At 47.9% G+C, this 27,929-nt stretch overlaps 2 protein-coding genes across 2 annotated transcripts in view; one reads left to right on the top strand and one right to left on the bottom strand.

The window, feature by feature from the left end:
- TDRKH (tudor and KH domain containing) overlaps positions 1 to 7,548 on the top strand; it is a 16,165-nt gene extending 8,617 nt beyond the window's left edge. Inside the window, exons 10-15 of the mRNA XM_018569343.1 lie at positions 2,971 to 3,035; positions 3,121 to 3,269; positions 4,924 to 5,025; positions 5,225 to 5,306; positions 6,092 to 6,577; positions 7,478 to 7,548. Of these exons, the coding sequence (XP_018424845.1) occupies positions 2,971 to 3,035; positions 3,121 to 3,269; positions 4,924 to 5,025; positions 5,225 to 5,306; positions 6,092 to 6,577; positions 7,478 to 7,548 (955 nt within the window). The remainder of the gene's footprint in view (positions 1 to 2,970; positions 3,036 to 3,120; positions 3,270 to 4,923; positions 5,026 to 5,224; positions 5,307 to 6,091; positions 6,578 to 7,477) is intronic.
- Positions 7,549 to 21,140: 13,592 nt separating this feature from the next.
- Positions 21,141 to 27,924, bottom strand: LOC108797697 (zona pellucida sperm-binding protein 3-like). The gene is made up of 9 exons (XM_018569341.1): positions 27,745 to 27,924; positions 26,003 to 26,121; positions 25,386 to 25,489; positions 24,578 to 24,755; positions 24,236 to 24,356; positions 24,070 to 24,161; positions 22,928 to 23,073; positions 22,520 to 22,668; positions 21,141 to 21,197 (listed from the first exon to the last, which is right to left on the bottom strand). Exons 1-9 carry the CDS (start codon positions 27,898 to 27,900, stop codon positions 21,141 to 21,143), a joined length of 1,122 nt encoding a protein of 373 aa, XP_018424843.1. The 5' UTR covers positions 27,901 to 27,924.
- Positions 27,925 to 27,929: the final 5 nt, after the last annotated feature.

Below are 27,929 nucleotides of genomic sequence, written 5' to 3'. Positions count from 1 at the left end.
GAGTGTCCTAAACCTCCCCCCGTATTCATGATGTGGCCTTGGCATTGAGTGTCCTAAACCTCCCCCCGTATTCATGATGTGGCCTTGGCATAGAGTGTCCTAAACCTCCCCCCGTATTCATGATGTGGCCTTGGCATAGAGTGTCCTAAACCTCCCCCCGTATTCATGATGTGGCCTTGGCGCTGAGTGTCCTAAACCTCCCCCCGTATTCATGATGTGGCCTTGGCATAGAGTGTCCTAAACCTCCCCCCGTATTCATGATGTGGCCTTGGCATAGAGTGTCCTAAACCCTTCCCTTCCTATATATTCTAGATGTGCTTTCACTAGTGATTTATAGAGAGCAATGATGCTCAATACATTATTTTTACAGTATATGGCCAAAACATATGTGGACCCCCTCCCAGTGCTGAGTTCAGGAGTCTCCATTGAAGGGTAATGTTAATACTACACCATAGAAAGACATTGTAGACAATTCTGCTCGTTCAGCTTGTGGTAACAGTTTGGAGAAGGTCCTTTCAGTTCCAACATGACTGTGCTTCTGGGCACAAAGCCGGCTCCATGAAGACATGGTTGGACCAGTTTGGTGTAAAGGAACTGAAGTGTCCTGCACAGAGCCCTGACCTCAACCCTACTGGAGCTAGGGTTTCTGATCCAACATTAGTACCTAACCTCACAAATGGGCACACATTCCCACAGACATGCCCCAAAATCTTGTGGAACGCCTTTCTAGAAGAGTGGAAGATGTTATAGCTACAAAATGGGGTGAGCGGTGGCCATGGTTTTAGATTGGGATGTTTCGTATAGGTGTGATGGTCAGGTGTCCAAAGCCAGCTCATATAAGGGTGGTCAGATATCCACAACCAGCTCATATAGGGGTGGTGGTCAGGTGTCCACAGCCAGCTCATATAGGGGTGGTGGTCAGGTGTCCACAGCCAGCTCATATAGGGGTGGTGATCAGGTGTCCACAACCAGCTCATATAGGGGTGGTCAGATATCCACAACCAGCTCATATAGGGGTGGTGGTCAGGTGTACACAGCCAGCTCATATAGGGGTGGTGGTCAGGTGTCCACAGCCAGCTCATATAGGGGTGGTGGTCAGGTGTCCACAGCCAGCTCATATAGGCGTGGTGGTCAGGTGTCCACAGCCAGCTCATATAGGGGTGGTGGTCAGGTGTCCACAGCCAGCTGATATAGGGGTGGTGGTCGGGTGTCCGCAACCAGCTCATATAGGGGTGGTGGTCGGGTGTCCACAGCCAGCTCATATAGGGGTGGTCAGGTGTCCACAGCCAGCTCATATAGGGGTGGTCAGGTGTCCACAGCCAGCTCATATAGGGGTGGTCAGGTGTCCACAGCCAGCTCATATAGGGCGTGGTGGTCAGGTGTCCACAGCCAGCTCATATAGGGCGTGGTGGTCAGCTGTCCACAGCCAGCTCATATAGGGGTGGTGGTCGGGTGTCCACAACCAGCTCATATAGGGGTGGTGGTCGGGTGTCCACAACAAGCTCATATAGGGGTGGTGGTCAGGTGTCCACAACCAGCTCATATAGGGGTGGTCAGATGTCCACAACCAGCTCATATAGGGGTGGTGGTCAGGTGTCCACAGCCAGCTCATATAGGGGTGGTGGTCAGGTGTCCACAGCCAGCCTATATAGGGGTGATGGTCAGATATCCACAGCCAGCTCATATAGGAGTGATGGTCAGGTGTCCACAGCCAGCTCATATAGGTGGGATGGTCAGGTGTCCACAGTCAGCTCATATAGGGGTGATGGTCAGGTGTCCACAGCCAGCTCATATAGGGGGGGTGGTCAGGTGTCCACAGCCAGCCTATATAGGGGTGATGGTCAGATATCCACAGCCAGCTCATATAGGAGTGATGGTCAGGTGTCCACAGCCAGCTCATATAGGGGGGGTGGTCAGGTGTCCACAGCCAGCCTATATAGGGGTGATGGTCAGATATCCACAGCCAGCTCATATAGGAGTGATGGTCAGGTGTCCACAGCCAGCTCATATAGGGGGGGTGGTCAGGTGTCCACAGCCAGCCTATATAGGGGTGATGGTCAGATATCCACAGCCAGCTCATATAGGAGTGATGGTCAGGTGTCCACAGCCAGCTCATATAGGGGGGGTGGTCAGGTGTCCACAGCCAGCCTATATAGGGGTGATGGTCAGATATCCACAGCCAGCTCATATAGGAGTGATGGTCAGGTGTCCACAGCCAGCTCATATAGGGGGGGTGGTCAGGTGTCCACAGCCAGCCTATATAGGGGTGATGGTCAGATATCCACAGCCAGCTCATATAGGAGTGATGGTCAGGTGTCCACAGCCAGCTCATATAGGGGGGGTGGTCAGGTGTCCACAGCCAGCCTATATAGGGGTGATGGTCAGATATCCACAGCCAGCTCATATAGGAGTGATGGTCAGGTGTCCACAGCCAGCTCATATAGGGGGGGTGGTCAGGTGTCCACAGCCAGCCTATATAGGGGTGATGGTCAGATATCCACAGCCAGCTCATATAGGAGTGATGGTCAGGTGTCCACAGCCAGCTCATATAGGGGGGGTGGTCAGGTGTCCACAGCCAGCCTATATAGGGGTGATGGTCAGATATCCACAGCCAGCTCATATAGGAGTGATGGTCAGGTGTCCACAGCCAGCTCATATAGGTGGGATGGTCAGGTGTCCACAGTCAGCTCATATAGGGGTGATGGTCAGGTGTCCACAACCAGCTCATATAGGGGTGATGGTCCGGAGTACAGAAACCTATCATCTCATAATTTTTGTTGAATAGCAAAATACAGTTGTTGTGGTTTTAAAGCAAACCGGGAAAACCCCTATAAAAATAAAATGGCCGATGATTTGTTATGGTGTCATTGGGCCTCTGTGTGTAGCAGAGCCGCCTCTATGCAGACATTGCTCCCCGTGCATATACTGCGCCAATTTATTCGTTTACTGATTTTTCATCCTTTCTTTCAGGAGCGACTTTCTCAGTTTGCCGTTCCAGGCGGTGGAATGCGCCCTCGCCAACGTTGCCCCAAAAGGTGAGTCCCAAACGCTCGTCTCTGACCACGAGGTTGTCGTATTGAATTGTCGTCTCATATTCCAAGGTTTTGTGTCTTGTGGCAGGTGGGCAGTGGTCGCACGAGGCGCTGAATGCGTTTGAGTCCTTGACATACTGCGCTAAATGGAAACCTCTATTGGCCAAGATAGCCAGTTTCCCTTCACCTGGGATCTCCCACTTCCAGATTCACCTATACGACCCGTCCGGGAACCCGGTGAGTCAGAGACGCCCTCTGTTTTATCTCAGCCAATATGTACGGTCTATATCAGGGGTAGCCAAACTGCGGCCCTCCAGCTGTGGTGAAACTACAAATCCCATGATGCATCTCTCTCCAGGAGTCATGTCTGTGGCTGTGAGAATCTTGCAATGCCTCATGGGATTTGTAGTTCCACCACAGCTGGAGGGCCGGAGTTTGGCTACCCCTGGTCTATATAGATATGTACAGAGCCCCCTTCAAATAAAAACTCAACTCCGGGCTAAACATAAGAGCATGTTGTATACTATGCACATGTTATACTGGAGATCGGCTTTAACATGCATTTCCGATATAGCAAAATTAGAACCTCTGTCAGGTTTTTATTACTATCTGTGTATTCACTGGGGAGATTCACCCTATTTGTGCTTTTGTCACCATGCCAGAAAGTGATGGGATGCAGTATTCCCCAGAACAGAAGGGTGACTGCTGTCTAACATGGGGTTTCTTCTTACTTCAGAAAGATTTTCTCTTCCTGTTGTGTCTTCAGGACAGGAAGTGAAGGTAAATCTCCCCTGACAAAGGTTCTAACTAGGGATGTCCCGATACAATTTTTTTTTTTTTTTTTTTATGCCAAGTACAAGTACTTTCCCTCAGGTACTTGCCGATACTTTTTCTTAAAGGGGCATGTGACATTGTTTTCTAAAACAATACAGACTAATTATTTTTGGACAGTTTTTCGCCAGGGCTGCGCACAGATGTCACCAGGGCTGCGTCTCACCAGACTGCGTTTGCATCTCACCAGGCTGCGCAGAGCTCTCACCAGGGCTGCGTACAGGTGTCACCAGGGCTGCGTACAGGTGTCACCAGGGCTGCGTTTGCGTCTCACCAGGGCTGCGCGCAGATGTCACCATGGCTGCGTCTCACCAGACTGCATACAGATCTCACCAGGGCTGCGTTTGCATCTCACCAGGGCTGCGTCTCACCAGGCTGCGCAGAGCTGTCACCGGGGCTGCGTACAGATGTCACCAGAGCTGCTTTTGCAGGCTGTGCAGAGCTGTCACCAGAGCTGCGTACAGATGTCACCAGAGCTACTTTTGCATCTCACCAGGGCTGCGTACACATGTCCCCAGGCTGCATGTTGGGCTCTGCGGACGGGCACCGAGCTGACTGATTGGGCGCTGGTCTCCTGCCGTCTCCAGGGCTGTTTGTTCAGTATGGGGCTGTCGTTGGCTGTGCCTGCGCCGAGAAGGAGATATGTGGCCGGACAGGCACTGCCATGGACGACTACCGCCAGGTCCCCAGTAGGCTGCTGAGGACCCCACAAGCGCGGGACCTCGGCAGCCGATCCGTTTTAAAAAAATATAAAGGGCCAGTATCGGCCTTTTTAGTATCGGGCATTCTCACCAGTACAAGTACTCCTGAAAATGCCCGGTATCGGTCCCGATACCAGTATTGGTGCATCCCTAGTTCTAGTCTCTCTCTCTCTCTCTCTCTCTCTCTCTCTCTCTCTCATATATGATTCCTAAAGAAAAGCGAATGAAAAGATGTTTTTGTATATTTGCCGTGAACTGTCTAAATGAGGCCTGCTGTGTGTGTCATCAGTCCTGTGTCCCCTAACCACTTCCTGTGTGGCCCCATCTCAGGCCTGATGATCTTCCTCTCCTTGTTGCAGAAGCTGGATATCGGACAGGAGCTCGTCAGTCGGGGACTCGCAGTGGAGTGCCGGAAGAGCCCTGTGAAGTCTGGCGATGACATGTTGGTATCTAGACTATTGGTAAGGAACTTTCACCTTGTGGCGCAGGGGTCGGCCCTCCAGCTGTGATGAAGCTACAAATCCCATCATGCTTTGCCTGTGTAAGTCGTGGCCGTCGGTCTTGCAATTCCTCATGGGACTTGGTAGTTTCATCACAGCTGGAAGGCTGACGTTTGGCTACCCCTGATGTAGGAGACTCATTGTATGTTGCCCCTGACAGGAGGAAGTCACCAGTCTGTCCATGATGCCAGAGCCCACCAGTTTGACGGAGCAACAGGAGGAGGAACAGCGTCTGGAGTCTGGTGAGCGGCATTAGGCACTTCCACCGATTTTCTGTTGTCCTCTGACTGCATGAAGCACACCCCCTCCCTAAAGTGAACTTGTACTGCCTCTCATCAGGTTAATGTGGCAAGGAAAGCACCAGCCTTCACTGCACACTGCGGGCGTCTCACAATGTGCATTAGAAGCTGCAGCCAATCGGATAGAGCCCGCCTCATTTGCTGGCTGGAGGACATCCAGCATTATCTAGCACTTTCCTCCCCAGCCTGACTAGCCCACCCCTTCCCTTAATTGGATATCAGGTATTCCACTCATGGAGGCATTACCTTGGGCAATCTTCATGCAAATGCAGCTGGCCTTGGAACACCCACTCCTCCAGACTGACCCGGCATTTTGATATTTGCATAACTCCTCCCAAGAGACAGCCCAGTGTATCAGTGCCGAGGGCTCTTGAGAGGAGTACTTGGGCAGGGTACTGTGATGTTTTCAGGAAGCTATATACAGCACCCTGCTTGCCCCTCCCACCAGCCATGATCTGCCTGCATTGCATAAGAGACCCGGTGATGGCGTCATTGTGTCCAGAATAAGGTATGCAATGGAAAGGGGGGGACCAGGTAAGATAAAATATGGGAGCTGTTCATCTCGGAGTGTTTGTTTGGTTGAGCACTTGTCGCCCTCTGGAAGTAGAGAACCCCTCACGGTTGGTTGGTTGGTGGGAATGGGGAACCCCTCACGGTTGGTTAGTGATGGGGAACCCCTCACATGGCTGGATGGGAATCTGAATGTAATTGACATGCCTACCTGTCAGATGAGTCTATTGAAGTCATGCGGGCTGATATGGATCCAAGTCCGGACCTGCAGGATACTGGTACCCCATCCCCACTGCCACATCTGGAGTGTACAGCCAAGCCAGACAGCTTGGAACAGAGCATGTCCAAAATCCTTCTGAGCAACAGCGACCACTCCACCTCCTCCAGCCAATCAACTGCCCCTCCTGCATCCTTGGCAGAGGACTCCTCTCCCGTAACCTCCGGGGACCACACTGACTCTTCCGGGACCTCTAGCGACCACTCCACCTCCTCCACCTGCACGGCCTCCGAAGGCCCCAGCCTCCTGTCCACCTCCTCCTTGGATGATAGCAGCATCTACTCCCCCCGAGGCTGCTTCTACTACCTCACAGACGAGGTTTCCACAAGCTCCATCTTTACTGCTTCCGCGGAGCTCATCACGATCAGCTCCGACAGCGAAGAGGAGAGCGAGAAAAGACGGGCGCCCGCCAACTCCGGTACAAAGCGTGATGTGTGATGTCACCGTTTTTCTTCACCTCTGTCATCGGGTGATTGCGTCACACACACAGCTTTCTCCTATTCACTCTCATTTGTTGGTACACGGTGGAGACGTGGAAGTCACGGATTATTAATGACCTCCCTCACTGCTTTCTCCGTCACTTCCCTTCTCTTATGCTTTCATAATCATTATTTGAAAGGTCATATCCACCCAAAAGGGATATTAATTGTGCCGGCTTCTTCTAGCCCATGGAAATTCCAACCGTAACCTCTCCTTATCTTAACCAAGTTTTGGTTGATCACAGCAGGTGTACAGACCTGGGAACTCAGCACAGGGATGGTGGGAGCTCCTCATAATGGGCACAGCAGGTGTACAGACCTGGGAACTCAGCACAGGGATGGTGGGAGCTCCTCATAATGGGCACAGCAGGGGTACAGACCCGGGAACTCAGCACAGGGATGGTGGGAACCCCTCATAATGGGCACAGCAGGTGTACAGACCCGGGAACTCAGCTCAGGGATGGTGGGAGCCCCTCATAATGGGCACAGCAGGTGTACAGACCCGGGAACACAGCACAGGGATGGTGGGGACCCCTCATAATGGGCACAGCGGGTGTACAGACCCGGGAACTCAGCACAGGGATGGTGGGAGCTCCTCATAATGGGCACAGCAGGTGTACAGAACCGGGAACTCAGCACAGGGATGGTGGGAGCCCCTCATAATGGGCACAGTAGGTGGGCGGAGCCAGGAACTCAGCACAGGGATGGTGGGAGCCCCTCACAATGGGCACAGCAGGTGTACAGACCCGGGAACTCAGCTCAGGGATGGTGGGAGCCCCTCATAATGGGCACAGCAGAATTTCAGGCACATTTTGCAATTTTCTGTTTTCCTCTCTGACTTTTCACAGATGATGATGATGATGATGATCTATTGAATTCTTCTAGCAATGACGTCATCGTGGTGGAAGATGATGCCTAGACCCCACTGGGGACCAAAAATGTACTTGCACAGTTGCTTGCTCCAGTTCCCAATGTTTACAGTTGTAAATATATATTTCTGTTAATAAAACGTTAGTGTTAATTTAAACTCAGATGACGGCTGTGCGTGTTTCTAATCAGGCTGGTCAGTGAATGGTGTATAGAAGAGGAGTATATCGGTTACTGGCCATGTCAGTGGACCTCTGCAATGATAGCAGGGCACGGGTGTATCTTGGCGCTGACAGTGAGGGACGGGTGGATTTTGGTGCTGGCAGGTGGACCTTGGCACTGATGGAGAGTCATGGGTGGATCTTGGCACTGATGGAGAGTCATGGGTGGATCTTGGCACTGACGGTGAGGCACAGGTGGACATTGGAACTGATGGTGGGGCACAGGTGGATCTCTGCACTGACGGCGCGGCTGGATCTCTGCACTGCCGGCGGGGGCGCGGCTGGATCTCTGCACTGCCGGCGGGGGCGCGGCTGGATCTCTGCACTGCCGGCGGGGGCGCGGCTGGATCTCTGCACTGCCGGCGGGGCGCGTTATGGTCCGCACAGGAGTGAAGGTTTGGTGCAGCTCTTCCAGCGCTGGATGAAGAGATGCAAGTTTTGGTGATTAGTGTGGAGAGTGTTGGTGTAAGGAATAGGTGTTCAAGAAAAGGATTATAGGGTCACTTATTGCTCCTTCTCAACTCCATACAAACATGTCCTTCCTCCCCACCACCACATTCACCTGTGGGAGAGATGCAAAAGACTTCAAAATCTGTTGGACCATGTGACTTGCTTCTATTGTGATGGCAACAGTGCCTCCTGATAGGTCCAGCGCTATCACATGGGAGCAGAGTAAGGCATCCATAGCCCTGTGTAAGCTCTGACGAGGCTTTTTGGAGCTTTTGTTTCCTGATTGTCTCCTGTAGCGGGACTCCAGTCTGCTTCAAATGCCACCTGACTAAGGAAAACGCAGTTACTATTCTCTTATAGAATTTGTCCCTGTTCTGCTACATGGAAGGAGTGCGTTTCAGCATCCCCGATGTGTTGGGAGATAATAAAATGGTGTGTGTACACAGAGGTGCTCTGCCAGTCTTTTAAAGGAAGCGTCTGCTTTTAATGCATGGCAACGCGTTGTGCTAACACCAGCCGAAGTGTAAATCGGGCCTTGCAGGGGTTTTGTCTATTAGAAGCTGCAGCCCCCTTAACTTAGGAATGCCAAGGACAGTGCGGAGAGCCGGAGCCAAATGTCATCATCTGTATCATATAAAGGCGTGTAAAGCCCCAGCATGTACTATCCTGTTAGAACAGCAGCATTGGAATAGGGATACTTACTACAGATGTTTCTGATAATACAATCAAAGCTTACTACAAAAAAATATGTAGGGAGTGCTGCCTTCTGTCTGCCCATCACTTCCAGCAACTTCCTGGACTCCCAGTGTGCTTTGCATCTGTTTCCCTGCTGCTTGATGTGATGCAATCTCCATTTCTAAAGACTACATCGCCCATCATACATTGCTTCCAGCAAGCAGTGATAATGTTACATTGTTCATCTGTAGTTCAGATGGCAGGCTTAGAGCGGTGACACAAGGAACTGCATATTCAGAGAGGGCTGAGTGATATTGTGTCAGTGCATTGAAGAAGTATATCCTATGGGCGTCTTCATTAGGGATGCACCGATACCAGTTTTTTTACACCAATGTTTTTTTCCCAGTACTCGCTGATACCAGAAGTCCCATTAAGAAGGCCGGGCGGTGTGTATTGACTCAGTGCCCGGCTTCCAGATTAGCCGGGAAGCTGTATCCTTTCTCCCTCGTCACCAGGTGAAGAGGAATCACTGAGCTGGCTTTCTGGCCAATCAGGAAGCTGGGAGGCGAGTCATTACATGGCGCTCGGCTTCCTGATTGACCATGAAGCCGTCTCCATACTACCTCGTCACCAGGTGAGGAGGAAACATGGTCGGCTTTCTGGCCAATCAGGAAGCCGGGGGCGAGTCATTACATGCATTCCGGCTTCCTGTGGCTGGAAAGCCAGTTCCCTGGTGATGAAGAAACATGGAGCCGGCTTTCTGGCAAATCAGGAAGCCGGGCGGCGTGTAATGACTCGCCGCCCGCATTCCTGATACCAGAAGTTCCGGTATTGGGATAAGCATCGGGAGCTTTTACTACATTACTAGTATCTTTATCGGTGCATCCCTAATCTTCATTAAGTAAGGTTACAGATTTCTAGATGGATGTGGTTATTAGGAGTGGGATAGAACGTATGGAGATTCAATTTAGATAGGACTACATATTTTCAGTTAACCATAAATTCCTTTTAACAGAGAAAATCTGTAATGATGGGCCCAAGATCACAACGGGATTATCAGTTGTCACCAGCTGCTGTTACTGCCTGTATGACGACACTGCTGACCTTATAAAGGGGACAGATCATCAGCGCTTAGTAATCGAGCCGCCGACCCCAATTATTGTAGTTTTAGGATTGCTGTTTACAATGAAGGGGTATGCATGAAATGCCAGGCAGCAGCCACAAATCAGAATCAAATGTGTGATGTAAGAGGGATAAAGGCACATGGGAGCAGTGTTTACCCCCTGTGTACATCACTCATACAACCACAGGTAGAATATGGGGCACTGTATGGAGAACAAAGACATTTGTAGAGGATACAGCTGGCAAAAATGTCTGCAGGTAGTCAGATTGGGCCCTTACATGGGGGCCACCTTTTAGAGGACCGGACAAGTCACCACATCTCTAAACTCATACCCAGCTTGCTTGACACTGACTCTCGAATTGCCATCTCTTTGGGTGCCATTCATCCAGAGACGGGAACCTTATTGCAGCGCGGCACATGCCAAAAGAACTAGGGATGCACAGATACACCCAGTTTGCTCTACAATGACGATTCACCAGAAAGTGATTAACTTTTAAACACGAAACCAACCAGAGGGATCACTTATTAGTGCATTAGTAGAGCACACACTGGACCTTCCATAGTCCCTAGGAGCACCTGAATGACCTCTGGCCACCTCTGTTGGGAAACAATGGAGATCCTTTTACCTCACTGGGGCAGGAACCTAAATATTATGTGGTACATTTCCTTTAGATCCAAGCTATCACTTAGTAATAGTAATAGTAATGGTGGGGGAACTTTGTCTCAATGACTAAAGTGGGGTAAAAAGTGGTTCAAAGGCTATTCTGCTTGGATTTGTAGCTCCCACCTGAGCTGCACAGAAAAAGCAGGCTTGGAGATACACCAGCATGGTGTGGGACTTTGCCTAAGGCAAGTCAGGAAGAGATCCCAGGGCTGCAGGTTGCACAAGCCAAGTCTCCATCAAGACTGTAGACCACCTCAAAGACCTGATGTTTTAGTGGTTGAAACAGGACCCCATTTGGGAAGCCTTGCAGCATAAGTTTACACAAACCCTGACATTACATAATGTATTTGCCCTCAAGGACAATGACAACCTTTGGGTCTTTCAAAGGCATGCGCTTTGTACTACATTTCCAAACAAAACATTCCAACGAGCAGTGAAATTACTTCACAGGAATAGAAGTGTGACTATGGCTTGTTCCTGGATCTGAGTAATATGTAGGTAATAACCAAAAGTGTTGTGAAAAGCTTAATAGGAGACCACAGTGTACCTAGTCTTGGGCACCAACATTCAGAGCGCCATCTTTTCATCTGGCACCAACATCCAGAGCAACATCTTGTCATCTGGTTAAAGATTGTCCAATTTATGGTCTGAAGGTTCCAGTCCAACAATACGGTCATAATATAAGGGCCCCATTAACATACAGTTTGCTGTAAACTGTCCGTAAAGTTAACCTTAAGCTAGGGTTTTACAAAGTTGAGAAAGGTTAGAACATGTCAAATTCTTACCATCTATGTCCCCTCAGGGGAGTTTCACCTTCTAGGACCTGTTGACCACCATCAGTATTTGTCCCTACAAGGGAGATTTATTCACTCTGGCTTGGTGACCAGTGTCCAAGTTGTGAGAAAATCCAAATTGTTAACAGGAAGCAAGGGGAAATCTTTGTGGGGCACCCGTTTGATGAGAGGTCACCTTATCTTGTTTTGAGACTAGTCAAGAGAACTCTCCTAGACAGCCATTAAAGTCCATGCATTGTACCCTTTTCACAACAGTTTTGGTGCTCAGGCAAGTGTTGTGGAAGTCATATGGAATGTTTAATGTGATCTGCAAAACTATCCAAGCATCAGCATTCACCTTCATAGAAGTCACAGCAGAAGCAAGTGACAGCAGTAGAGCATAGAGCAGTGACCACATTAACACTCCAACTGATATTCCACTGACGCGGGTGAGAAGGGGTTGGTAGTCACCAACACAGACCCAGAGTTTGCCAATATCCAATCTTTTCCCACTCAGCATGCTGCATCAGATGGGAGGTGGTTAAACAGGCAAATTTAGGCAATGACAAGCCAGCAATGCCAGACTTAGTACAAACCAGAGCCAAGTTCCATCATGTGTATTACTTGGGTGTAGCCCTAGAAGTCCAGACAGCCAGCAGATCCTGAACAGATCCAGGGGGCCAACAGAAAAAGCCAGTGTGGTAGCCATTGGCAAACATTTTGACAACTCTTGTAGGGAAGATACCTGGTGACCTAGCAGGTTGTTGCATCACAAGGACCAGCATATAAAACTACACACAAGGAAACCTCTTATGCAAAAAAAAAGTTTATTGCTGAATTGTGGTCACATTACATTTTCTTGATCTAATTTTCCAGGTTAGTACAGCCCCAATCACTACAACCACCCACAGGCCTCCCACAGCTGCCACCATCCAGGGCTTCACTTCTTGTTCCGATTCAGCTGCATGCACTGCAAGAGCCTGTTCACCCTCAGAATTGAGAACACTCTTGGGGTCAATGATCCAAATGGGGCCCAGGAGCTGTACATTGGTCACCTCTGATTCCTCGTCTGCAGAAAAAAAAGTTCAGTTAAACTTTTAGACCATCATGAGGAGCACTTGGAAAATTGAATCCTGGAAATGCCATTTGCCAAGTCATCTCTGGATTAGTTATTGAGCCATAACTGTTGTGAATAAAATCAATTTTAGTCTCCCTACTTTGTCAGAGTTTTGAACACCAACATGGAACATACATGATAGTCAGCAAACAGCATTTACAAAACAGCAGTGGCGGCTTTTATAATCTACAGGTCCACCATTAAAAACTTACCAGCTTGATGTCTCTTCCAGTGTCTTCTGGATTGTGCTGGCCCAACCCTTCTAGATTGTGCTGGTCCAAGCCTCCTAGGTGAGCCAACACAGTTTCCAGTATCACAGCAGCTGCAGATGTTGGCAGCACCTTCTACAGGAGACCACCTAGAAAGAGAGCAATTGGTAGAGAACTCAAGTTTCCTGGGCCATTTACACAGCTAGTATTGGGAGTCTCCATCTTACAGTTTTGCAGATGACAGGAAAACTTTCCAAAGCTGTGTCTCCAGGACAGGCAGCAAAAGTAATATCTCCCATCAATGGGAACTGAGCAGACATGATCCCCTCCACACCCCCCCCACTCCCTCAGGTTGTGGGCAGAAAGCCAAGGGTCCAAAAAGCCATTGACTTCCATTTGCCAATCTTCTAGTCAATAAGCCTTCACATTGTTACATTAGTCCCCTCTAAAATGAAACATTAGCTCAGTAGTGAGCTACCATTGCCACCTCCATCTCCGGTCCTGGCCCCCCTACAGGAGACCCATGAGGGAGCTGCAAGCAATGCATGTATGGATGGAGCTCCCTTGCAGCAAAAGCCCCATTCCACCCCACCTCAAGTTGACACTCGGCAACTTATTTTGAATGGCTGCTTGTCATGAGAACTGATGGTGCTGCGCTAGGGGGGAGGCAAAGGAGCCTCTCAACTAAAAAAGTGGAAGGCATGTGGTGGCACATTGAATACAGGGCAATGACCCACCAGTTGAGAACCAAGGCCCTAAAAAGGGACCCGAGCAGAAACGATGTTCTCTTCACCCCCCAGCTTGTGGGCATATAGGCCAAGGGCCCATGCAGGCAATTGGCTTCCATTTGCCAATCTTCTATGAACAATGATAAGGCTTATTGACTCCCATAGGCAATTAGTGCTCTAAAAGGAAACATTAGCTCAGTAGTGAGCTTCCATTGCCACCCCCATCTTGGCATCACTACAAGTTTCTGACCCCAGAACAAGGCTGTCCCAACTTTGTGCAAGCTAGTCTGTTTCAGCATGTCCAGCAGGTAGCATATTCAGAATATCAGAATGTTTCCCTGCACAAGTTTTGCTTAGTAGAAGGCACATTCTGTACACACCAGGTTAACCAAAATACATTCTGTAAGGAATACATTTGTAACTTACGAGTTGCTGGTTTTGCTGAAGGAACAGGCCTTGTTAGTTGGGTCTGGGGCCTGGTTGAGTGGGACGGCCTTCAACTCACAGTAGATGTAGATCTGAGAAGGAATACATTAATTAAGCACAATTGCCACATTCGGCACCATCAGATTACACACAGAGTGCTACATACCGTGGGCTGGTTGGAGTCTGTAAACCTGAAGGCATCAATCTCAAAGCGCAGTCTGTTTGGCTCTGGTCTCTGTGATATGAAGGTGGAGGAGGAATCCTCTTGCTGCCCATCCACCAGGCACCTAGAAGGTTGGAAAAGGGGTTTTAAAGAGTGAGGCACCACAGTACACTGGGAATATATTGAGGCTCAAGGCCACAGCCCACCCAGAAGACCCGTGTTCCCAACCCTCTTTTGGAAGCTTTTTTGCCAAGGTCTTCTGGACCTGCTGAAACCTGGAAGTGTAAAAAGCAGATGCAAGAGTTGGACCTAGAAATATCCCAACACAGAACACAATATATTTACCCATAATTTTTAATGAGTTCATATTGAGGGGTGGAATTGGGGTCCGGAGCTAGCAGTGCCACACAGCTGTCCACAAAGATCCTCATCGGCATGTGGTTCTCCACATTGACAGAGGCCTCAATTTTCAAGGAGCTACCAAGAGTGAAGATTGTAGATGCACTCTGACCACTCCAGTCCTCTGCAAGAGACAGACACCTCCATGTTAGGTGAGAAGTTTCAAGACAACAATTTTTACCTACCAAGTTTAGTTCTCCAGGATGGATAAGCTAGATTAATGGAGACATAGTGGAAGGGACAGCAAGGATCCTGAAAAACCCAGCTTAGAACATTTTTATTGAGGATATGGTTATGCTGTGCCAACAGATACAACAGCCTTAGTTCAGATGGCCTCAGTTATAGCCAAAGCTGCATTTGTCTGCCAATTGGTTAGTGTATCCAAACTACATCATGTGATCAAATGTTGATCAAGTTCAGTAGCCAAGTCTTAATGAAAGCCAGGTGTATGCAAAGCTACTAGAAATTAACAGGCAACCAGTTAAGAAGCCAGAATGCCACCTTCATGCAATTATTTCCCAGACAAATGTGCAGTTTAGGGTAGGAGCTTTTACTGGTTAAGATTAGGTGGGCTAAAATGTGATAATAGATGTTGACACAGTACAATATTGTATCCTGCAAAGGGTCCACATGTAGGAGCGGCCCCCTCTAGAAGAGTGGGGGGGATGACTGGTTGAGGGATCCATAACTCAAAGACAACAGCTTATACTGGATTGACAGTTGTAGTGTTCAGTCTAGAGAAGGAACCAATAGAAATACTACCATTCATCAGATAGAGTGCAAAGGACAACCTCTCCTCCATGGTTACGGTGGTGCTGTAGGGAATCCATGTTGGTCTGATTGCATTGCTGCTGACATTGCCGTGCCTAAAAACAGAAGTAGACAAAGAAATAAGAGTTTGACCAAAATACCAATGGACCTTAAGGAACACCCATGACTCAAGTTTGGAAAGCATGTTTGTGTAATGAGCAGCCCGGCACTACCTGCAACAAAAGGTGGACCTGGAGCATTTACAATGACTGCAGAAGATGCCAGATTTGCTTTGTGGCCACCACCTGCTGGTGGCACATGTAAGCATTTCACCCATTTTATAAAATAGAAATGTCCTCCATTATACAGTGATGGAACAGTTGAAATAACCAGGCATCCCATTGAAAGTGAGCCCATAAGGATAGCAATATAAAAGCTGCAGCTTTCATCAGAGACCAAGCATTGGACGGTCCATGGCCCATCATGCCTTGTACAAGTTTCTCTGTAGCTCACAATATTTTAGGCAGGGAGACTTGGGAACTGAATCATTTTACAGACAATTGTAGCAAGATTAAAGCATGCGTTTTGTGAATTGGCCTGACTGGGAGACTTACCGGGGGTAGTAGCACTGAACACCAATGTTGGCACTGTTGGTTCGGGTGATTGGGACGTTCCTGGATGGAGATGGCTTGTAGGCAACGCTTGTAGTATAGAGGAGGAAGTCAGTGTTCATCTGCAAGAGACAGAATCCTCATTTCACTGAGGCCCAAGAGGAATCTCCTCAACACTCCCCCAACAATTTACAGTAGGCACTACCTAAATATAGTCTAGATATAAACTGGTCCATGTAGCTAGTCCTTCATCCTAGTTCCACCTCCCTGCCGCCACCATTGCACTTCTGCTTCATTTTACCCTATTAGCACACTGAGTGATACATGTGAACTGCAAGTGTATTTTCTCTGAAATCCTAAAATATCAATGACAGGGTGACCAGCCTGGACACAACCAGTCCAGGCAAAATCTTTTGGATGGAGTGAAACTTCTTGCCACTTCCTGTCCCAGTAAAAAGAGCAAGGGAGGATGAAACCCCTCACATAGGTCACCAACAAGGGTCCCCCTCCATTAGGGGACCTCAACAAGTCCCCCTTGGAAGGTTGCACCCTCTGACAGTTTATCCTATTACTTTCTATCCCAGCATTAATGGTAAGCCTCCCCAGCAGTGACGAAGACATCCTGACAGAAGTGCTAACCCTTTCAAACTCCATCCAAGGCAAGAAGTTCAGATTTAATGCAAACCGTCCTCAAAATAAGTCACCCATTAAGATAAAATGACAAACAGCCTTTGCCACAACAGTCACCTTCAATCCAGAGACTTCCCCTGCCATACTTATTTCTGCCACTAGATGCCCCCAGTCTGAGAGCCAACACCATTTAACCCACTTTATCCCAGACATGCCCCCAGCATGAGACTGGACAGTGAAATGAGAAGCTGCACAGTGATAACATTTAACTCTGCTCTCCCCTATCAGCATGGTGCCAAGGTTGCCCAGCCCTGTGCTAGAAGGGCCTGCCTAGTTAAATAGAAGTTCAATGCATTTTAGAGGGGCCCTAAGATTACTGATTTCCAGAGATTGTAGCACCCCATGATGGTGATTCACATTGCAATCTGGTTGTACAATCCCCTTCAGGTTTGCCAGCCAATATGTAATGTGATGACCAGACTATTCATCCATCCAATCTATAGCCAGTCAGATACACCCTCACTGCATAGTAGAGACGCCTAGAGCTCAGCATACATGTTACAATGTGATTGTACAATCTCCTTAGGTTGATGACCTTCCTTAGCAAGCTATTCATGTTATAGCCAATCTGATACAACCTCACTGCATAGTAGATAAAGTCTAGAGCTCAGCACACACATTACAATTTGATTGTACAATCTTTAGATCTACCAACAAGCATGTAGTAGAAAAACATGCCCGATTGGGTAGAAATCCAGACACGCAGTCTGTGCACTGAGGTTCTGCCTAGTTTAGCCCATTTGTATCCAGGTAGGCCCTGGCACTACAAAGCGGTTGGCAGATCTAAAGGAAGCTGTACAATCAGACTGTAAGGACATATCCAGCTTTATGCTCACCACGCACTACAATCTGATTGTACAATCGCCTTTGGATCCACTAAGTAGTATGTAGTAGAAGGACCTGTCTGATTGGATGGTTTAGGTAGGTCCTCATTACATAGTTTTGGTAGCACTAAAGTCAATTGTATAGTTAGTGGTGCAGATTGTATGGTCAGTTTGTAACATGCATGATGGGACTTAAGACTACAGGGTAACCATCCATGTTGTATCAGCTGACTGACCTGAACCACATTCCCGCAGTCCTGCAGGTTGATCTGGAAGACCACGGTGTCCTTGTCCTCAGAGGATGGTGTGCACTGTGCAGTGCCCAGGGTGAGGTCAGACGCCTTGACCAGTTTCCTGATCCCAAACAGATCCTTCAGAATGGTCACCACCATCTTGTCCTCCAGACACACAACACTGACGGTCCTCAAGGAAGGACTGGGCATCTGCCTAGACAGCTCAGGAAGTCCTCGGGCAGAACCCCATCCAGGCTGGTAGGGACCCCGCCGTAGAGATTCTGGCTGCTGGCGGTACCAGGGATACTGGCATAGGACAAGATCACAGGCCATGAGCACCCCAACAAGACCACTGAGCCACCTCCAACCCATTGTGACCAGAAGAGCAACATGAACTCTATCCAGCCCTATGAGAATTTATATCTCCTGCAGCAATTACCCCACCTGGTGCAGATGAACCCTGACCACCCCCCTCCACTGACAGCAATCTGCCCCAGCTGTCCTAATTACCCACCACTCTCTTCAGCAGGCGCTTAAAGGGGACAGCATCAAACTGCTGCAACCTTAAGGGCCCCATTCACACCTATGCGTTGCAGTGACGTATGGGGAAATGTGCATTTTCCCTGCGTTACCACAGGCAACATTTTGTTGGGCACAATTTATTTAGAATGGCACCCGAAATGCCTGTTATGGGCAGGGCGCCGCAATGCGCATGCCAAAGGCTGTGATGCGCGCTATTGAGGTGCGTTAATGATTGAATGGACCGCCTCAAGACGACACACAGTAATGTGCAAGAGACCGCATGTTAACGCTTATGGTCTCTGAGAGTTTGGCCGCCAGGCTCTACGATGGCGGACACTTCCTGTCTATAATAGCGACTGAGAGTAATACTCTAGAGGGCCGGGAGTACCGCCACTTATGTTAATTATTATTATTACATTTATTCCGTCATGCAACGCTGTACTGAAATGAATTTTATACCATATTTTGGGGAGAGATCGAGCTTTCTTTTGGTGGTATTTAATTACCACTACAGGTTTTTTTTTACTGTATAATAAAAAAAGTACCGCAAATTTTGGAAGAAAAAAACCTGTTCTCCCTACGTTATGTTATAAAACATTTATTATTACCCAATTTTTTGGTAAAATATAAAATGCGAGGTCACGTCGGGTAAATAGACACCAAACATGTCATGCTTTAAAATTGCGCGCACCCGTTAAAATAAACTACCATACTCAAAATTGACCATAGCCGACGCTTTAAAAGCTTTTACCGCTCATCAGTTTACCGCTATCAGTGATTGATGACCCTAGAATTATTGCTCACATTCTGACGTTCGCGGCGATATGTAACATGTGCGGCGCAATGGATGTAATCAGCGGTGGCGTTTTCACACGTAGATGGGCTTGACGCATGTTTGCGTTTGGGGGGCGGGGCACTTAAATTTTTTTTATTGCTTTAATATGTGATTTTTTGATTTATTTTTTTTGGTAACAAATTTTTTAAACCTTTTTTTTTTCCACTGAACTTTATTGCTATCACATAGGGAGCAAGCAAGCTCCCTATGTGATAGCCAATTTGCAGTGAAGGGTCCTCTTTATGGAGACATCAGGGGTCTTAAGACCCCTAATGTCACCTAGGGACCCCAAGAGAAGCTGATGAAGCAGAGACCTGCTTCACCAGCTTCTCTCCGGTTTCTGTACCGGAGAGTGACGCTGAATGCAGGAAGTGATGTAATACACATCACTGCCTGCATTCCGAAGAGGAGAGGAGATCAAACAGAGCCCGAGTACTGAGCTCCGTTTGATCTCCGGCCGCAGAGCTGCTGTGCTGGCCCCGGGCTCACACCGGAGCCCGGGATCGCCAGCAGCGGTGGCGACGGAGGGGGGAGGCCCGCACACCCGACCGGATATTACAAGCGATCGGGCGTCTCTGCAGACGCCCGAACGCTTGTATGTAAACAGCCATCGCTGGCTGTTTACAAAGCCGGACAGCAGGTAACTCAGGAATGCCAAGGACAGCGGAGAGAGCCGGATCCAAATGTCATCTGTACCATATAAAGGTGTGTAAAGTATCCTGTACTATGTACTAGCATGTACTGTCCTGTTAGAACATCAGCATTGTAATAGGAATACATAGTAGAGTGGTTTTTGATAATACAATGAAAGCTTACTTGAAGTGAGTGCTACCTTCCCATCAATTTCTACAACTTCCTGGACTCCCAAGTGTGCTTTGCGTCTCCTTCCCTGCTGCTTAATGTGATGGACTCTCCATTTCTCAAGACTGCGTATCCCATCATGCATAGCTTCCAGCAGGCAATGATAATGTTACATTGTTCATACGGCAGTTCAGATGGCAGGCTTAGCGTGGCGACACAAGGAACTGCATATTCACAGGGCTGAGTGAAATCCTATGGACTTCAGGAACGCACTGATACCGGTTTTTCGGTGTCAAGTGCCAATATTTTTATTTCGGTACTCGCAGATACTGGAAGTCCCATTAAGCCGGGCGGTGTGTATTGACTTGTCAGGTGACAAGACAGCATGGAGCCGGCTTTATGGCCAATCAGGACGCCAGGGCTGGGTAACGGCTCGCCAGCTTCCTGACTATTCAGGAAGCCGGGTGGCAAGTCGTTACATGGCGCCCAGCGTCACCAGGTGATCAAGAAACATGGAGCCGGCTTTCTGGCCAATCAGGAAGCCAGGAGGATTTAACACGATGCCCGGCTTCCCAATTGCCCAGCTTTCCAAGCTATCACTTAGTAAACTGGTGGGGGAACTTTGTCTCAATGACTAAAGAAGGAGATTTTCCATTATCCACTCAAATGGGGTAAAAAGAAGTGGTTCAAAGGCTATTCTGCTTGGATTTGTGGCTCCCATCTGAGCTGCACAGCCAAAGCAGGCGGTACACCAGCATGGTCTGGGACTTTGCATAAGGCAAGTCAGGAAGAGATCCCAGGGTTGCAGGTTGCACAAGCCCAGTCTCCACAAAGGCTGTAGACCACTTCAAAGACCTGATGATTTATCTTTCAAAGTATTTTATTAATTTTTCCAGAATAGAATAAAATAAGATAGCACATGATGCACAAACAGTATAGCATACAATTGCGTTTCAGAGTCTTCCACATTAGCATAATCAGGTAGCAAGAAGCGGGCATGTTTGCCTTGGGCGGCACTCCCCAGGGGGGCGGCGAAAATGCAGCAGCCCGATGAAGTAACAGGGGAATCAGAGACCAGGAGGAGGCGGCCAGGGGATGGTGAGGCGGCGGGGGACAGTGAGCCGGGGGACAGCGAGACGGAGGCAGCAAGGGACGTCAGTAGAAAGGGACAGGTCTGGGACAGGTTCCCGCAGCTTTTATCGGGCTACTTCGGAGGAGGTGGCAAGAAGGGGGCGGAGGAAGTCTGTTCCCTTAATCGCCTGTCGGGACCGTGAAGAAAGGAAGTGAGTGAGGGAGGAGGAATCTAATGTGGGGCTGATCTGTTGATGCAGGATAGGGTGGGGGATGTATGGGAGTGCAATCTTAATGCAGGATGTGGTAGGGGGGGGGGATGTGTGTCAATCCGTTGATGCAGGTGGGGGGGGGGTCTGTCACAGAGGAGTCGGGGAAGGAGGTGGGTCCGAGTCCCCGCAGCTTTGGTTGAGCAGCTTAAGAGAAAGAGGGACGGGGCAGAAGAAAGCTGGGTCCCCCAAGTGCTGGTCGGGCGTCAGAGAAGTCCCTGTTCTAAAGTTTGTGACTACCTTAGAATGTGTGACCTGTCACGTGATCACACGTTAACGTAATCTCGCCTAGTTTTTTGGCGGTGGAATGTGTGACCACCCATAAAGGTCAAGCCTAGTCTAGTCTTGGGCGCCATCTTTTCATCTGGCACCAATGTCCAGAGCAACATCTGTCATCTGGTTAAAGATTTAGTCCAATTTATGGTCCGAAGGTTCCAGTCCAACAATACGGTCATATTAGGGCCCCATTAACATACAGTTTGTTGTAAACTCCTTAAAGTTAATCTCAAGCTAGGTTTTATAAAGTTGAGAAAGTTGAGACCATGTCAAATTCTTACCATCTATGTGCCCTCAGGGGAGTTTCACCTTCTAGGACCTGTTGACCACCATCAGTATTTGTCCCTACAAGGGAGATTTATTCACTCTGGCTTGGTGACCAGTGTCCAAGTTGTGAGAAAATCCAAATTGTTAACAGGAAGCAAGGGGAAATCTTTGTGGGGCACCCGTTTGATGAGAGGTCACCTTATCTTCTGTTTTGAGACTAGTCAAGAGAACTCTCCTAGACAGCCATTAAAAGTCCATGCATTGTACCCTTTTCACAACAGTTTTGGTGCTCAGGCCTAGGCAAGTGTTGTGGAAGTCATATGGAATGTTTAATGTGATCTGCAAAACTATCCAAGCATCGGCATTCACCTTCATAGAAGTCACAGCAGAATCAAGTGACAGCTCTTAGAGCAGTGACCACATTAACACTCCAAGTGATATTCCATTGACCCGGGTGAGAAGGGTTGGTAGTCACCAACACAGACCCAGAGTTTGCCAATATCCAATCTTTTCCCACTCAGCATGCTGCATCAGATGGGAGGTGGTTAAACAGGCAAATTTAGGCAATGACAAGCCAGCAATGCCAGACTTAGTACAAACCAGAGCCAAGTTCCATCATGTGTATTACTTGGGTGTAGCCCTAGAAGTCCAGACAGCCAGCAGATCCTGAACAGATCCAGGGGGCCAACAGAAAAAGCCAGTGTGGTAGCCATTGGCAAACATTGACAACTCTTGTAGGGAAGATACCTGGTGACCCAGCAGGTTGTTGCATTTCTATCACAAGGACCAGCATATAAACTACACACAAGGAAACCTCTTATGCAAAAACAAGTTTATTGCTGAATTGTGGTCACATTACATTTTCTTGATCTGAGTTTCCAGGTTAGCACAGCCCCCATCACTACAACCACCCACAGGCCTCCCACAGCTGCCACCATCCAGGGCTTCACTTCTTGTTCTGATTCAGCTGCATGCACTGCAAGAGCCTGTTCACCCTCAGAATTGAGAACACTCTTGGGGTCAATGATCCAAATGGGGCCCAGGAGCTGTACATTGGTCACCTCAGATTCCTCATCTGCAGAAAGAAGAAAGATCAGTTAAATTTAGATAATCATGAGGGCACTTGGAAAATTGAATCCTGGGAATGCCAATTGCCAAGTCATCTCTGGATTAGTTATTGAGCCATAACTGTTGTGAATAAAATCAATTTTAGTCTCCCTACTTTGTCAGAGTTTTGAACACCAACATGGAACATACATGATAGTCAGCAAACAGCATTTACAAAACAGCAGTGGCGGCTTTTATAATCTACAGGTCCACCATTAAAAACTTACCAGCTTGATGTCTCTTCCAGTGTCTTCTGGATTGTGCTGGCCCAACCCTTCTAGATTGTGCTGGTCCAAGCCTCCTAGGTGAGCCAACACAGTTTCCAGTATCACAGCAGCTGCAGATGTTGGCAGCACCTTCTACAGGAGACCACCTAGAAAGAGAGCAATTGGTAGAGAACTCAGTTTCCTGGGCCATTTACACAGCTAGTATTTGGAGTCTCCATCTCCTACAGTTTTGCAGATAGCTTTGGAAAGTTTTCCTGTCGTGTCTCCAGGACAGGCAGCAAAAGTAATATCTCCCATCAATGGGAACTGAGCAGACATGATCCCCTCCACCCCCCCAGGTTGTGGGCAGAAAGCCAAGGGTCCAAAAAGGCCATTGGCTTCCATTTGCCAATCTTCTAGTCAATAAGCCTTCACATTGTTACATTAGTCCCCTCTAAAATGAAACATTAGCTCAGTAGTGAGCTACCATTGCCACCTCCATCTCCGGTCCTGGCCCCCCTACAGGAGACCCATGAGGGAGCTGCAAGCAATGCATGTATGGATGGAGCTCCCTTGCAGCAAAAGCCCCATTCCACCCCACCTCAAGTTGACACTCGGCAACTTATTTTGAATGGCTGCTTGTCATGAGAACTGATGGTGCTGCGCTAGGGGGAGGCAAAGGAGCCTCTCAACTAAAAAAATGGAAGGCATGTGGTGGCACATTGAATACAGGGTCATGACTCACCAGTTGAGAACCAAGGCCCTAAAAAGGGACCCGAGCAGAAACGATGTTCTCTTCACCCCCCAGCTTGTGGGCATATAGGCCAAGGGCCCATACAGGCAATTGGCTTCCATTTGCCAATCTTCTCTGAACAGTGATAAGGCTTATTGACTGCCATAGGCAATTAGTCCTCTTAAAAGGAAACATTAGCTCAGTAGTGAGCTACCATTGCCACCCCCATCTTGGCATCAGTACAAGTTTCTGACCCCAGAACAAGGCTGTCCCAACTTTGTGCAAGCTAGTCTGTATCAGTGTGCCCAGCAGGTAGCATATTCAGAATATCAGGATGTTTCCCTGCACAAGTTTTGCTTAGTAGAAGGCACATTCTGTACACACCAGGTTAACCAAAATACATTCTGTAAGGAATACATTTGTAACTTACGAGTTGCTGGTTTTGCTGAAGGAACAGGCCTTGTTAGTTGGGTCTGGGGCCTGGTTGAGTGGGACGGCCTTCAACTCACAGTAGATGTAGATCTGAGAAGGAATACATTAATTAAGCACAATTGCCACATTCGGCACCATCAGATTACACACAGAGTGCTACATACCGTGGGCTGGTTGGAGTCTGTAAACCTGAAGGCATCAATCTCAAAGCGCAGTCTGTTTGGCTCTGGTCTCTGTGATATGAAGGTGGAGGAGGAATCCTCTTGCTGCCCATCCATCAGGCACCTAGAAGGTTGGAAAAAGGGTTTTAAAGAGTGAGGCACCACAATACACTGGGACTTTTTTGAGGCTCAAGGCCACAGCCCACCCAGAAGACCCATGTTCCCAACCCTCTTTTGGAAGCTTTTTTGCCAAGGTCTTCTGGACCTGCTGAAACCTGGAAGTGTAAAAAGCAGATGCAAGAGTTGGACCTAGAAATATCCCAACACAGAACACAATATATTTACCCATAATTTTTAATGAGTTCATATTGAGGGGTGGAATTGGGGTCCGGAGCTAGCAGTGCCACACAGCTGTCCACAAAGATCCTCATCGGCATGTGGTTCTCCACATTGACAGAGGCCTCAATTTTCAAGGAGCTACCAAGAGTGAAGATTGTAGATGCACTCTGACCACTCCAGTCCTCTGCAAGAGACAGACACCTCCATGTTAGGTTAGAAGTTAAAACAATCTTACCTACCAAGTTAGGTCTACAAGATGGTCAAGCTGGATTACTGGGGACATATGGAAGACAGCAAAAGGTCCTGGAAAATGCAGCCTAGAATTTCTAATTGAGGATATGCTTATGCTGTGCCAACAAAGGCTGCTGTCTGTCATAGCCAAGGCTACATTTGTCTGCCAAGTAGCTGGTGTATCCAACCTGCATCATGTGATCAAATGTTAAACTAGTTCAGTAGCCAAGTCTTAATGAAAGCCAGGTGTATGCAAAGCTACTAAAAATTAACATGCAACCATAAATTAACAGGTAACCATAGAAGAAGTCAGAATGCGTTACCTTCATGCATTTATCTCCCAGACAAAATGTGCTGTTGTGGTGGTAGAAGCTTTTCCTGGTTAAGACTAGCTTGGCTAGAATATGCTAATGGAGGTTGGCACAGTCAAAGATTGTATCCTGCATGGGATCCACATGCAAGAAGCCTCCTCCAGAAGGGATCAGGATGACTGATTGAGGGATCCATAACTCAAAGACAACAGCTTATACTGGATTGACAGTTGTAGTGTTCAGTCTAGAGAAGGAACCAATAGAAATACTACCATTCATCAGATAGAGTGCAAAGGACAACCTCTCCTCCATGGTTACGGTGGTGCTGTAGGGAATCCATGTTGGTTTGATTGCATTGCTGCTGACATTGCCGTGCCTAAAACAGAAGTAGACAGAAATAGAGTTTGACCAAAATACCAATGGACCACCCATGACTCAAGTTTGGAAAGCATGCTTGTGTAACAGAGCAGCCTGTCACTACCTGCAACAAAGATTCCCATTATTAAGAGAAGGTGGACCTAGAGCATTTACAATGGCTGCAGAAGGTGCCAGATTTGCTTGGTGGCCACCACCTGCAGGTGGCACATGGCAACTATGCATTTCACCCATTTTATCCAACTAAAATAGAAATGTCCTCCATTATACAGTGATGGAACAGTTTTAACAACCAGGCATCCAATTTGAAAGTGATCCCATAAGGAAAGTAATATAAAAGCTGAAGGTCCCATGCCTAACCAGGTATTGGATACTCCATGACCCATCATGCCTTGTATTAGTTTCTTTGTAGCTGATCTTTTAGGCAGTGAGACTTTTAAAATGATTCAGTTCCCGACAATTGAAGCAAGATTAAAGCATGCGTTTTGTGAATTGGCCCAACTAGGAGACTTACCGGGGGTAGTAGCACTGAACACCAATGTTGGCACTGTTTGTTCGGGTGATTGGGACGTTCCTGGGTGGAGATGGCTTGTAGGCAACGCTTGTAGTATAAAGAAGGAAGTCAGTGTTCATCTGCAAGAGACAATCCTTATTTCACTGAGGCCAAGAGGGAACTCCTCAACACACCCAACAATTTACAGTAGGCACTACCTAAAGATAGTCTAGATATAAAGTGGTCTATGTAGCTGGTCCCTCATCCTAGTTCCCAGGTCCACCTCCCTGCTGCCACCATGGCACTTCAATGTATGCTATCAGCACACAAATGGAGTGATACATTTGAACTGCAAGTGTCTTTGTTCTGAAGTCCTGAAATATTAGAGACAGAGTGACCAGCCTGGACACAAGTCCAGGCAAAACCTTTGGGATGGAGTGAAGAGTTGGAACTTCGTGCCTCTTCCTGTCCCAGAAAAGACAGCAAGGGAGGGAGGATGAAACCCCTCTTACATTGGTGACCAACAAGGGTTCCCTCACAAGTGTCCTCTTCTATCCTCCATGAGTTCCCCTTGGAAGGTTTCACCCTATGATGACAGTTTCCCCATTACTTTCTATCCCAACATCAATGGTAAGCCTCCCCAGCAGGGACCAAGGCAGCAATAAAAACTAAAAAAAAAAAAAAAAAAACCACCTAGGAATGAAAGTGAAGTCCAACATTGTGAATTGCCAGAAAAGCTGCATTAGAGGGGTATATTCTAAAAGGGGACATATGCTCTTGTGTGACAACTGTCTTCAAGGCGATATTCCTCATATTGGAAAGATAGCCTCACTTCCCGTTTAATCTACAGGACAGGAAGTGAAATCACTCAATGCCACATGTAGCCAACTATCTTATGCTAGATCAGGGGGTAGGCATCCGTGGCAGTCCAACCGTTGTAAAACTACAAGTACCATAAGGCAATGGAAGATGGCCAGCCACAGGCATGATAGGATTTGCAGTTTTAGCACAGCATGGAGTACCAAGGTTTGATATCCTGGTGCTAGAAGGTCCCGTCTGGTTAAATACAAGTTAAATGGCTTTTAGAGAGATCCCAAGATTTATTACTCATATTTCCAAGGAGAGATTACAGTATAGCATATTCTCCATGATAGTAATACATCTTGCAATCTGGTTGTACAATCCCCTTCAGATTTACCAGCCAATATGTAATGTGTTGACCAAACAATCCATTCAATCAGGTACTCCCTCACTGCATATTAAGAGCAGCCTAGAGTTCAAGACACTATAATGTGATTGTACAATCTTTAGGTCTACCAACAGATCTATAGTGCAAGGGTTTGTCTAATGGAGGTAGGTCCTCATTGCTCACCACACACACGACAAATCAGATTGTACAATCTCTTTAGGGTGATGACTTTCCATAGCAAACTGTTCATTTTATAATCTGATACAACCTCATGCACAGTAGATAAAAGTCTAGAGTTTAGCACACGTTACAATTCGTTTGTACAATCTTTATGTCTAGCAACAAGCGTATAGTAGAAGAGCCTGCCTGATTGGGTATAAATCCAGAAGTGCAGTCTGTGTGCACTAGGAGGTTCTGCCTAGTTTAGCCCATTTGTATCCAGGCAGACCCTTGCAGTGGAAGGAAGATGTTGCCTGTATGGTCAGTGTGGTAGAGATTGTATGATCAGGTTGTAACAAATATGGTGAACCTTAAGACTACAGAATAACTATCCATGTTGTATCAGCTGACTGACCTGAACCACATTCCCGCAGTCCTGCAGGTTGATCTGGAAGACCACGGTGTCCTTGTCCTCAGAGGATGGCATGCACTGTGCAGTGCCCAGGGTGAGGTCAGACGCCTTGACTAGTTTCCTGATCCCAAACAGATCCTTCAGAATGGTCACCTCCATCTTGTCCTCCAGACACACAACACTGACGG

The sequence above is a fragment of the Nanorana parkeri genome, unplaced genomic scaffold (genome assembly GCF_000935625.1).
Source record: "Nanorana parkeri isolate BGI_ZX_2015 unplaced genomic scaffold, ASM93562v1 scaffold1324, whole genome shotgun sequence".
NCBI classification, from domain to species: domain Eukaryota; kingdom Metazoa; phylum Chordata; class Amphibia; order Anura; family Dicroglossidae; genus Nanorana; species Nanorana parkeri.
This window is presented reverse-complemented; position numbering and strand designations above follow the sequence as displayed.

What these genes read in the sequence shown, in the direction of transcription:
- LOC108797697 (XM_018569341.1), bottom strand. Translation starts at nt 27,900, where the DNA reads ATGGAGGTGACCATTCTGAAGGATCTGTTTGGGATCAGGAAACTAGTC. An exon ending in TGCACTCTATCTGATGAATG is followed by an intron (nt 24,756 to 25,385) that starts GTAGTATTTCTA and finishes TGTCTCTTGCAG; the next exon opens with AGGACTGGAGTGGTCAGAGT. An exon ending in GAACTCATTAAAAATTATGG is followed by an intron (nt 24,357 to 24,577) that starts GTAAATATATTG and finishes CCAACCTTCTAG; the next exon opens with GTGCCTGATGGATGGGCAGC.